We start from the raw sequence: 13,295 nt of genomic DNA on the forward strand, positions 1-13,295 counted from the left end.
GGTCTAGACCCTTTTTCTGAAGAAGGGTCTAGACCCGAAACGTCAGCTTTCCTGCTCCTCTGATGCTGCTTGGCCTGCTGTGTTCATCCAGCTCTACACCTTGTTATCTCAGATTCTCCAGCATCTGCAGTTCCTCCTATCTCTCAAGGATACCATGTCGTTTTAAGAATCTTTTGATGATTCACAAAAGCTCAAGATGCATTCAGTGACGGTAACTAAACCGTTTCGATTAATATGTTACCTGCCTGTCATTGCTGACCTTTGCAGTCCTCCTGCTCAATATTGATCTTTGCTGCAGGATGATTTCAACACAGTGTGATTTCATTTCCACCGAGTGATGCATTACCTCCAGCATTCTGCCAACTAGTTACTTCACTGCTGGCTGCCTGCTGAATGTGCAGGAGAGATGAAATAGATTGCGGCGACAATGTGACTGATGTGTCTGTGCCCTGTGTAGTTCTTGGCTCAGTGTTGGATGCTGTGTGTGTATGGGTGCGTGTGTGAGTGTGTGTGTGTGTGTCTGTGTGTGTCTGCGTGTGTGTGTGTGTGTGTGTGTGTGTGTATGTATGTGTGTGATTGTGTGTGCGCGCGCGCTGTGTGATGCAATGGATTTGACCCTGGCCATTCAGCCTTGGGAGATATTTTCACATCCAGTCCACACTGAGAAACTTGTAGGTCTCCGTTTTGAATCTGACTTGCTCCCTGTTTTGTATTTAAACCAAAAGATGCGCTGAGGTTGCACCGTTTGGTGGCCCTTAATGAACTTATTGTCTCCCTCTCTCTGTCTTTCTCACCGTAAATTCCTCTAACCCTCTGCGATCTCTGCCGGATTTATTTTGTTCCGTTGTCAGTGGCCATGCCTTCAACAGCTTAGCCTCCCTAAACCTCCTGCCTCTCCGTCTCCTCCTTCAAAATTCTTCTTAAAAACTCTTCTCAAGTCATGGTTTAGGTCACCCACCCTAATATCTTCTTATTACAATTTGACGGCTGTACTTAGGGAGGATATTCTGAGGAGTACTTCCAGTGAAGTTACTTGGGTGGAACTGAGAAATACAAAAGTGATGATCACCATATAGGGATTGTTTAAAGACACCGCCCCTCCACCACAGCCACCAACAGTAGTCAGTGGGAAATTGAGAACCAAATTAGTACAGAGATCTCATATATCTGTAAGAATGATAGGGTTTTAATGGTAGGAGATTTTAACTTTCCAAACATAGACTGAGCAATTCTGGTCTCCCTGCTATAGGAAAGATGTTGTTCAACTTGAAAGAGTTCAGGAAAGATTGACAAGGGTACTGTCAGAAGTTGCTGGAAAAGCTCAGCAGGTCTGGCAGCATCTGTGAAGAAATCAGAGTTAACCTTTTGGGTCCGGTGACCCTTCCTCAGAACTTCCTCATCCTGAGGAAGGGTCACTGGACCTGAAACGTTAACCCTGATTTGTTTCTTCACAGATGCTGCCAGACCTGCTGAGCTTTTCCAGCAACTTCTGTTTTTGTTCCTGATTTACAGCATCTGCATTTCGTTCAGTTTTTATTAAGGATATTGTCAGAATTGGAAGGTTTGAGATATAGGGAGAGGCTGAATAGTCTGGGCCTATTTTCCCTGGAGTGTCGGAGGATGGGGCGGTGACCTTAAAACCTTTATAAAATCATGAGGGGCATGGATAGGGTGAATAGCCAATATCTTTTTCCCAGGGTAGGGGAGTCCAAAACTAGAGGGCATAGGTTTAAGGCAAGAGGGGAAAGATTTAAAAGGGACCTGAGGGGCAATTTTTTCACACAGAGGGTGGTGTGTGTAGGGAATTAGCTACTAGAGGAAGTGGTGGAGGCTAGTACAATTACAACATTTAAAAGGCATCTGGATGGGTATGTGAATAGGAAGTGTTCAGAGGAATATGGGCCAAATGCTGGCAAATGGGACTAGAATTAATTTAGGATATCTGGTCGGCATGGATGAGTTGGACCAAAGGGTCTGTTTCTGTGATAGTCGGAACTGCAGATGCTGGAGAATCTGAGATAACAAGGTGTAGAGCTGGATGAACACAGCAGGCCAAGCAACATCAGAGGAGTCTGTGTTGTACAACTCTATGAGGTTGGATATCAAATTTTGTCTTATAAAGCACCTTGGGACATTTTATTATGCATACAGATACCATACATATTCAGATTGCTGGGTAATCTTACAAATGTATGGTGTCAGCTGGAACTTTACATGTTGAGAGTACAAAATGTAAGTTGGTTGCAAAAGCTACTGTCCTGTAAGTTAGCAATAAAAGTAAGATAGGTCTTTTGGATGCAATGACTGCTGACCCCAAAATCCCTAAAACTAGCTCGAGATAGACAAAACCCTACCTTTGGGGTGTAAATTTTTAAATTATAACTTATTGTGTATAGATCATGTGGGATACCCAGCAAGATATTTTTGAAAGGATGAGCTTTACAATGCAGCCACGCCAAAAGATTTATTTACAATTTGAATAATATACTGAAGCAGACTTATAGCTTTCATCAATGTTTCTAAATTTAAAACAAAAGAGAGACAGTCCAAAATTCTGACATTGATTCCTGCTGCATTTGTTGGAGTCTCAGACAGGAGTTACCTAAGAGAAGCACTTTATAGAGACCTCTTTGAACCATCACTTTGTAGATACAATGTGAAACCTGGAACAGGACCGTGATGGTGTACTTCAATAGATGATGTTCCTTTGATGCTAAGGGAAGCATTTCGGACAGTTGAACGATTTCTTCTCAGGTTAATGAGTCAAAAACCTGTTTTATTTTAACGGTTCCATAGATAATGGGATGGATTTTCACAGCATTAAAAGACAGAACCAGCTGTCTCTTACCAAACCCAACTAGTTTTCATTCTACTGCTAAATTGCTGCCCCAGACGTTGTGGAAATCTGTCCCAAATTATGTATTGAAGCAGTATATTATTCAAAGGGTAATGGGGAAAAGGCAGGAAAATGGGGTCGATGATTATCAGCTTTTCGGGGTTTATAAAATCCTGAGGGGGATGGAAAAGGTGAATGGCAGGTGTCTTTTCCCTAGGGTGGGGGATTTCAAGACTAGGGTGGCATATTTTTAAGGTGAGAGAAGAAAGAAGTAAAAAGACATGAGGGGCAATTTTTTAACACAGAGAGCGGTTCATGTGTGGTCCTCCTGAGGAAGTGATGGATGTGGGTACAGTTACAACGTTTAAAAGACATTTGGATAAGAACATGAATAAGAACTTTTTGGAGGGATATGGGCCAAGTGCAGGCAGGTGGAAAAAGTTTAGTTTGGGATTATGGTTTGCATGGACCGGTTGGATTGAAAGGTCTGTTTCTGTACTGTATGACTCAATGACTGTATGACTCTGTAAGCCATGATCTCATTGAATGCCAGAGCAATCTGGATGGGCTGAATAGCCTACTTCTGCATCTCTAAACTGCCCTCTATAATCACCCAAGAAGCCACTCAGTTCAGAGGCAGTTCGGGATGGGCAACAACTGTTAGCCTTGCCAGTGATATCCAAAGCCCGAGAAAGAATAAAGAATAAATATTTGTTCAGAGACTGAAGCAGTGCTGTACCTGACCCAGCAGCCGTTCGATTCAGACAGCTACTTACCAACATTGTGTGAAGCACATGTTAAAATAATACTGAAAGAAGGAGGAGCCCACAATGGGTCACAAATGCAATTCAGGTCCACCATTTTTTCTCCGTGTTTATTCCTGGAGTGCTCAGTTTGGGCCGTGCACCTCAAATGGAACATGTTTACCTTGCAGTTGATGAATAATGGAGCTTGCTGTTAAGTGACAACCCTGATGCTCTGAAGATTGATGAGGCATCCCTGTTTATAAGGTAATGTGAGCATGTTTGTTCCACAGCCTGGATGTTCTACGATTATATTCCAGCTTGTTTCACTCACTGTTCTTCAGAAGGCTCTGGACTGAATGTAACCTGTGGTGATTTTGCCCTCTCTGCTTCAGTTCCTGTCGTTAATATCAAAATTACCAACCAGCCCTTGCCCTCCAATAGACCTGCAATATTAAATGCGAATTTGAAGTGAACCTGCTACATCAAAGCTCAGTTCTGAAGGGAAGGGAGGAATATGGTCAATGGTTATGAGAGAACACTACTGCTAATGCTGGAAATCTTAAATAGAACAGAAAATGCTGGAAGTATTCAGCAGCTTCTGTGGAGACAGAAACCGAGTCAATACGTCAGATTGATGATCCTTTATCAGGATGGGGAGAACTTTAAGCTGGCACAGTGAAATTTGAAAGGGTGCAGAAAAGATTGACGAGGATGTTGCCAGGGTTCAGAGGGTTTGAGTTAGAGGGAGAGGCTGAGCAGGCCGGGGCTTTTTTCCCTGGAATGTCGGAGGCTGAGGGGTGACCTTATAGAGGCTTATAAAATCATGAGGGGCACGGATAGGATGGATAGCCAAGGTCTTTTCCCTGGGGTGGGGGGAGTCCAAAACTAGAGGTCGTAGGTTTAAGGTGAGGGGGGAAAGATTTAAAAGGGACCCAACGGGCAGCATTTTCATACAGAGGGTGGTGCGTGTATGGAATGATTTGCCAGGGGAAGTGGTGGAGGCTGGTACAATTACACCATTTAAAAGGCATCTGGATGGGTGTATGAATAGGAAGGGTTCAGAGGGATATGGGCCAAATGCTGGCAAATGGGACTAGATTAATTTAGGATATCTGGGTCAGCATGGAAGAGTTGGACCGAAGGGTCTGTTTACATGTTGTACAACTCCATGACTCTCTGACGCAGGTTTTAAATAAAGCTGGAAAAGGTGGAAAGAACCAAAGTGGCAATCTGTGATGGAGCGGAAAGCAGGAGAGACTAAATGACAAAAGGGTTTAGGATGCAAAGTGAAAAGTGACAGATAAATAAACAAAAAATAGTTCCAGTCAATTGAAACATCAGAAGCATCATCAACAACTACTGTCCAACCATAAACACACACGATGAAAATGGGAGCAGTTGTTATGATCTGAAATCATGAACTCAGTGTTGACTCTGGAAGACCGTGACATACTTTCCTTCAAGATCCTGTAAAGGGAGGCTGTACACACAGGGTCAGGCTGCAAGTGGGGCAGAGGAATAGAGTTCAAGAATCCTCGGGCAAATGGTCTGAGTGGAAGTTTCTGCAAAGTGACCATCCAGTCTATGGTTGATCTTTGCAAAGTGCAGGAGTCTGCATTGGGAGCGGTGAATGCAGGAAGCCAAATCATGTGAAGCACAGGTGAATCACTGTTGCAAAAGGAAGGAGTGTTTTTGGAATACTGAGGAGGGAAGAAATAATTAGAACTGGAATTAGCTTTATTGTCATGTGCACTCAAATGAGTGCAGTGAAAAGTTTGCAATGTCGCTGCTTATGGGACCATCTTAGGTACGAGATATTTAGGTACAGATGCTTAAGTGTTTGGTGCAAAATTGAAAGAATAAAAGTCCAGCATAAGAATAAAAAGGAAAAAGGAAGTACTCGAATTGGAGTCCTTTTCACCCAAGTCTGTGCCAGCACTGAGCCATTAGACTGCACCAGGCCAAGCCTCCAGACCATGCTGGGCTTCAAAACGCAAGGCCTTGCTTCCAGTGCACAAGGGCCTTGTCTCCCCGCGTCAGCCTCTGGTCCGGTCCAAGACTCCTGTGCCGGCTTCCCCTGGGATTTGCCTGCAATGGCCTCCGATCCAGGAGTCACCTCCTCCATTTCCCTCCGAGTAAGTTTAAAGTTAGAAGTTTTGAAAGAAAGGAGAGAAAGCAAAAGAACAGGTGGAGCAGAGGAGGTCTGGCTGAAGTGTCCCACTCTGCCGCCATCTTGGATCTTGCTGTTGTATAGAACATTGTCACGGGAAGGGGGTTAAGGAATATACCAGTGCATTACAGAAGACTTGTTTGGGGTTGACGTCACAGTGGAGATGACCAAGGATGATCTGTTGAATGTGGAGCCTGGTGGGATGAGGATGGAGTGGCTGAGGACAAGGGGAAGGTGGAAGGGTAAAATATTGAGTCCATACCCCCACCCCCACAACTGAAGGCCCACACCCCCCCCAATCCTGTCACCCCACATTTCCCATGGCTAATCCACCTAGCCTGCACACAATGGACAATTTAACATGTCAATCCACCTAACCTGCACACTTTTGGACTATGGGAGGAAACCCACACTGACACGGGGAGAACGTGCAAACTCCACACAGACAGTCGCCCGAGGGTGGAATTGAACCCAGGTCCCTGGCGCTGTGAGGCAGCAGTGCCAACCACTGAGCCTCTGTGCTGGCCCATTGACTAACAGACTTATAATTCGCTAACAGGCATCTGAAGCTGTGATTGTGCAGACAACCTGCATCCTGAGGTGTCAGGCCTGAGGCCTATAGGAGCTTAGAGCAAGTTAATGCGAAGTTGACTGATCTGCAACATAACTCCATTTGCCAGTCTTTGCCCCTTAGCCCTTAGGACCTTTTGTTTGATTCAATCTCCATTTTAAATGTAACAATTGATCTGACATCAATTGCTATTTGCAGAAGAGAGCTCCAACTTTCTATCACTCTTGGTGTGTAGAAATGTTTCTGAATTTAATGCCTGAAAGTACTGGCTCGAGTTTTTAAGACAGTGCTTTCTTAACTCCCAACAAGTGGAAATAGTTTCTATCTACCTCATCTCCCCTTAATACACTGCAAACTACACTCAAATTTCTACTCCCCTTTCTACATTTGAAGGGTTACAATTTCAGCAGCTTAATCTTTGGAATCCAGATATTATTTTAGTAAATCTATACTGTATTCCTTCCAAGACCAACACATCCTTCTGAAAATACGATGCCTGGAACTGCTCACAGTAACTCCAGGCGTGGTCTGACCTAGTTGGACTTTTTAAGATTTAGATGACGCAAATGTTTTGTCCCCTAACATTGTAGGCCAATCACTCCTTCAGTATCACTGGGTCAAAATCCTGGAGATGCTCTCTCTAACTTCATTGTGGCTCTTTCTCTGGATTGCAGTGGTTCAAAAAGCCAGCCCACCACCTTCTCAAGGGCAATTAGAGATGGACAATAAATTCTGGCCCAGTCAAGGACGCTTGCATCCCATTGAACAAATTAAATAAAAGGAAGTATTTGTGAGTTCCTGGATAATCCTGATGGGTTGTCGATACAAAAGCCTGAAGGACTTTGATCTCAAGGGGCATTCCTGAATAATATAGATTGAGAACCTCAAAAGAACCTCCTGAGAAACACCACCCTTCCTGTAGGATCGTTCTTAATATCTAATCCTCCCTCCTTTGATTTCTTGAGGTCCGGTTGTTGAGTTCAGTTTGAAACAGTGGTCACTTGGCTACCCTGTGGATGTTGGCAACCCTTCCTCCTTACCATACCCTCCACTATCGGCCCCTGTGAAGCACAAGGGTGAACCCTTTCCGAGTATGAGGACTGGAGGCTGGAAACGGAATCCTACATGGCTGAATATTATTCTGGTTTATGGTTTATTGATTGTTTTGGGCAATTAGAAGGAGAGATTTCTTTTGTTTATTCATACATGGGATGTGGGCGTCACTTGTACAGGACATTGGTGAGGCCTGTTCTGGAGTACTGTGTCCAGTTCTAATCCCCTTGTTATAGGAAGGATATTATTAAAGTGGAGAGGGTCCAGAAAAGATTCACCAGGATGTTGCCGGGAATGGAAGGTTTGAGATATAAAAATAGACTGGATAGTTTGGGACTTTTTTCACTGGAGCTGAGGAGGTTGAGGGGTGACCTTATTGATGTTTATAAAATCACAAGGGGCACAGATAAGGTGAATTTATTATTTATTCATTCACGGGATGAAAGCGTCACTGGCAAAGCAGCATTTATTGCCCATCCCTCATTGCCCAGAGGGCAGGTAAGAGTCAACCACATTGCTGTGGGTCTGGAGTCACATGTAGGCCAGACTAGGTAAGGATGGCAGTTTCCTTCCCTAAAGTACATTAGTGAACCAGATGGGCTTTTCCTGACAATTGAATTATGGTCATCATTAGATTCTTAGTTCCACATATTTTATTGAATTCAAATTCCACCATTTGCCATGGTGGGATTTGAACCCAGGTCACTTGAACGTTATCTTAGTCTCTGGATTAACAGGTCCAGCAATAATACCACTAAGCCATCACCTCCCCAGTGACAAGGGTCTTTTCCCCAGGGTGGGGTAGTTCAAAACCAGGGGGCATATTTTTAAGGTGAGAGGAGAAAGATTTTAAAAATGCGTGTGGGGCAATGTTTTTACACAGAGAGTGGTTCATGTATGGAATGAACTTCCAGAGGAAGTCATGGATACAGGTACAGTTACAGCATTTAAAAGAAATTTGGATAAGTTCATGAATAGGAAAGGTTTGGTGGGATATGGGCCAGGAGCAGGCAGTTGGGACTAGTTTAGTTGGGAACATGGTTGCATGGACTGGTTGGACCGAGGGATCTGATTCTGTGCTGTATGACTCTATATCTGGGTCAGCATTTATTGCCCATCCCTAGTTGCTCTTGAGAAGGCAGTGGTGAGCTGCCTTCTTGTCCCTCTGCAGTCCATTTAGATCAATCTCCTAGTGGTCCTTGCACTAACCTCTGCAGATGTAGTCAGGGTAACTTTGTTTTCAGCGCCTCTCTTGATCAAGGTCCCCCATTCCTCCTTCCAGTCCATTCCCCTCCCCCCACCATCACTAACACCCATCTCCTCCTCAGCCAATAAATCATAAAGCTGTTATTGTTTCAACTTCAGCCAGATAACTGAGCAACTGAAACCTAGACTCAATACTTTGATGTTATAAGCAATAGCCACCTGAGGAATAGTTTCAAAACATTTGAAGTCTGCGACTGGATTGGATTCCCATCCCTCTCACACAATGACTTTGGTAAGTCAGTGTACTGCTAAGCAAGAGACAGGGACACTTTTAGGTGGCTCGGTGGTTAGCACTGCTGCCTCACAGCACCAGGGACCTGGGTTTGATTCCAGCCTCGGGCAACTGTCTGTGTGGAGTTTGCACATTGTCCCCGTGCCTGTGTGGGTTTCCTCCTGCAGTCCAAAGATTTGCATGTTAGTTGGGTTGGCCATGCTAAATTGCCCTTTGATGTGCAGGCCGGGTGGGTTAGCCATGATAAATGCAGGGGTTATGGGGCTAGGATAGGATGTTCCTCTGAGGGTCCGTGCAGACTCGATGGGCTGACAAGCCTTTTTCTGCATTCCAGGGATTCAATGATTTAGTATGTTGAGTTTTAGCTGGGATTGGAGACAACAACTGACCTTATTAACTTTATTTAGGAAGGGGAATTGCAGCTAGAGTTCCTGTACCTGATATCCCTGCAATTGTCCTTCTTGGTGAGTGAGCTCTGTCATGCTTTCCGTAGCTGAATAGCCAGTGACACCACCACTTGACAAATACCCGTTAATTTTTCTACAGTTTTGAAACACCACCTTGGTGGTCACCTTGTCAGCCCGTGGGGATTGGTCTCATTGTCTCTCACTGTCTCCTTTCAGGCCGGCCCGGGCCTAAGTCTGCAGGCCTCAACCCCTCAGATAGTGAGTAAAGTGAGTCAGCGTCTTCAGGAAAGGAAGGGAGGAAACAAGAAGGAAATAATTAATGGGAAAAATAATAGAAACATGCCTGATATACGCACACACAAAAAGACAAATGAGAGGATGTTAAATCAGTCTGAATTATTTTTAAACTTGCTTTGAAAAGGCAGATATGATTTCCTTTCTGTTGAGGTAACTGCAGATTGTAACCATTGTTCCTGCAGCTTTTAAATATTTTTGTTTGCTATTTCAGTTTAAATCTTCAGTTTTTTTTATTGTTGTTGGGGACCTAGACCTCCTGATACTGTTGAAATCTTTACATTCCTCACACATTGCCCATCCCGAAGAATTACATGTTAGCAATCTCGACATCTCAATGGGAGCCAGTCTGCTCTTTCACCTCTGGAGGACAATAACATCAGATCTTGAGGTGCCATCAATAATAATTATGTATCAGTGGGAGAGCTGTTTGCTATCGGAAAGATGTTGTGAAACTTGAAAGGGTCCAGAAAAGATTTACAAGGATGTTGCCGGGACTGGAGGGTTTGAGCTATAGGGAGAGGCTGAATAGGTTGGGGCTTTTTTCCCTGGAGCATTGGAGACTGAGGGGTGACCTCATAGAAAGTTATAAAGTCTAGAGGGGCATGGATAGGGTGAATAGTCTTTTCCCTAGTGTAGGATAGTCCAAAATTAGGAGGTATAGGTTTAAGGTGAGACGGGAAAGATTTAAAAGGGACCTAAAGGGCAACTTTTTCACACAAAGGGTGTATGGAATGAACTGCCAGAAGAGGTAGTGGAGACTGGTACAATTAGAACATTTAAAAATCATCTGGATGGGTACATGAATAGGAAGAGTTTAGAAGGATACAGGCCAAATGCTGGCAAATGGGACTCAATTTAGCTCAATTTAGGATATCCGATTGGCATGGAATAGTTGGACCAAAGGGTTTGCTTCCGTGCTATACATCTCTATGACAGAAATGCTTCATGGGTCAATTTAGATGACATTTGGACGGGTACATGGATAGGAAAGGTTTAGAGGGATATGGGCCAAATGCAGGCAAACGGGACTAGTTCAGTTTAGGAAAACTGGTCGGCATGGACAAGTTGGGCCGAAGGGTCTATTTCCATGCTATACGACTCTAAAAAACCAAAGATATAGCCGCAGATCAACTAGATGTAGGGAGTGAGGTGCATTCAGTGATAAACAAGCAATGTTTTGCAATCCAAAGGGAGAAAGGGTTCCAAAGGGGATGACAACACTCGACACACGAGCATTGTTCCTTGGATAGCAGGTAGACCCCAGCATGAGAGGAGACTACCAAAACTAGAATATAGATTTTATCCAATTGGCAACAGAGTCATTGCAGAAAAGCCAGCGAGATGTGATGGGGGTACAGGCATGTTATGATGGAGGCTGAGTACACGTGGACTTGAGTGTTGGAGAATCTACAGCCATTGGGTAAGATTCTGTCACATGGACTCTGTACTGCACATGGGTCACCTGACTGGGGGTAGGGGGCAAGTGGTTGGTGGGGAGAGGAGGGGGGCTGGTGCGGTGCTGGATAGTGCAAGTTGCAAAGTCAGCCAGCATGACACATTAAACGGTGTGATACCATCACCAAAATCTGTCCATTTGAGCAATGTTCCTTCAGCTTGAGATGTGACAGGAAAGGGTGAAAGAGACAAGGGAATCCAGTTCTGACAGTGATATACACCCAGGGCTGAGTTTCGTCTCATCGACCATCAAGCAAGATGCAGGAGGAACAATCTACTACATCCTGTTTACGCCAACATCTAAGTTATCTTTTGCTCCTGGTACCCTCCAACTCGATTCAATTCTTTACTAAAAACTGCAGATGCTGGAAATCTAAAACAAAAATAGAAAGTGCTGGAGAAACTCATCAGGGCTGACAGCCTCTCTGGAGAGACAGACAGAGTTAATATTTCATGTCTGATGTGATTCTCCAACAGAGCTTGATGCTCCATTATGAGGATGGGCAATTACAGGGATATTAGGCTTCGGAGCTCTATCTGCAGGTCCCCTGTCTGAATAAGGTGAATGAGGTCAATTTTCACCCCCAACCCAATGACACCAGCTAAGACTCAATGCAATAAGGATCGAAATGTCCCTGTCTCTGTGACTCTGCGGTACGTTGATGAATAAAAGCATGGAACGAGACGGATAGGAACCTGATCATTTATTCTATATAATGCTTCCTTATTGTGCTTTGTTGTGCCTTTAACTTCCCACAGTTTAGCCTCGGGTTCCTTCATGCGTGGGTGCTGCTTCAATAAGGTCTCACTCTTGCTCCCCTTGCAGCGTTCCACTCTTCCCTCGAGATCAAAAAGTGACTAAAGCTGCATGGCTGTGGCAGAACCATAGAATCCCTACAGAAGCAGGTTGTTTGGCCCATCAAATCTACAGTAACCCTCTGAAGAGCTTCCCACCCAGACCCACCCCTGTATTTCCCATGGCTAACCTACCCAGCCTGCACATTATGGACAATTTAAGCTGGTCAATCCACCTAACCTGCCTATCTTTGGACTATGGGAGGAAATCCACTCAGACACAGGCAGAATGTGCAAACTCCACACAGACAGTTGCCTAACAGCAGAATTGAACCTGGGTCCCTGGTGCTGATAGGCAGCAGTGCTAACCACTGTGCCATCCCAGAAGTCAAGCTGGTCATTGTCCAACAGGTTATTGGTTATTGGTAATAAGCTGTAGAGCTGGATGAACACAGCAGGCCAAGCAGCATCAGAGGAGCAGGAAGGCTGACGTTTCGGGCCTAGACCCTTCTTCAGAAAATCATTGGTTATTGGTGTAGCTCAATGAACGATCAAAGACAGTGTTCAGCTTGTAAAAGGAAAAACATCAAAATGGAATGAAGGATCCCAGTCATACAGAGTATTAAGGAAAATTACGCACTTGATTAGTTTACATTGTTATACTTTTGGGACGTTGGGTTCTGTGCACTCGGTACAATGAAATACTGACTGATCTTTGTCATTCTGCATTAGCTGTTAGTGACCTTGGAGACGGATGATGTTCTTATTCTGCTTTTTGCAAGTAAGGTTTGTATTATCAGTTGGTTCCAATTAATCAGGATAGTCATTAGGGTATTTCAAATCTAAATGAGGTATTTCTATAAGTAGAAAGAGACGGTTGGTTTGAAGCAGCTGTCTGCTCTGATCTTCCAGGTGATATGTGGTCCGAGCTGGAGAAAGCTGAAAAACTGGCCCGAGGAGCCGCATTGAAGTGGGCCTCGGGAATCTTCTACCATCCAGATCAGCTGGAGAGATTGGGCCAGTATCGCAAGAGAGAGACACAAAGAACCTCATCTGTTGAGTCCAGGTTAAAGGCAAGTATGCATTCGGACCACCAGAGGGTGGGGCATTTGCTGGTGCCTAGCTCAGGCTGACATGAGTTCTGTAGCCCAGGTCAAGTTTCTGAAAAGTCGTTTCCCATTTCAGGCATCACAGGAACTGTTCCAATTCCCTTCCGACTCTTTCATAAGGTCAATGTTTCTGAATGGGCTGGCAGTAAAAATTATGTTGCTGACTGTAAGCATGAGAGTTTAACCTAGAGCTGAGCTTTCTCATCTCTTCAATTGCGTTTTTGTTTCGAAAATATTCACCTAATGTTTTCTTGCTTTCATTTTTTCAAATAATTTTTCTATCTTAAGTGAATTGCAGTCCTGTGAGACAGGTGTGTGTGTGTGTGTGTGTGTGTGTGTGTGTGTGTGTGTGTGTGTG

At 44.3% G+C, this 13,295-nt stretch overlaps 1 protein-coding gene across 1 annotated transcript in view; it reads left to right on the forward strand.

Annotated features, from left to right (window-relative positions):
* Nucleotides 1–13,295, forward strand: part of exoc3l1 (exocyst complex component 3-like 1) — an 83,414-nt gene that overhangs the window by 13,106 nt on the left and 57,013 nt on the right. Inside the window, exon 2 of the mRNA XM_048605575.1 lies at nucleotides 12,741–12,901. Within this exon, the coding sequence (XP_048461532.1) occupies nucleotides 12,741–12,901 (161 nt within the window). The remainder of the gene's footprint in view (nucleotides 1–12,740; nucleotides 12,902–13,295) is intronic.

Source organism: Rhincodon typus, chromosome 15 (genome assembly GCF_021869965.1).
Source record: "Rhincodon typus isolate 14 chromosome 15, sRhiTyp1.1, whole genome shotgun sequence".
Taxonomy (NCBI): Eukaryota; Metazoa; Chordata; class Chondrichthyes; order Orectolobiformes; family Rhincodontidae; genus Rhincodon; species Rhincodon typus.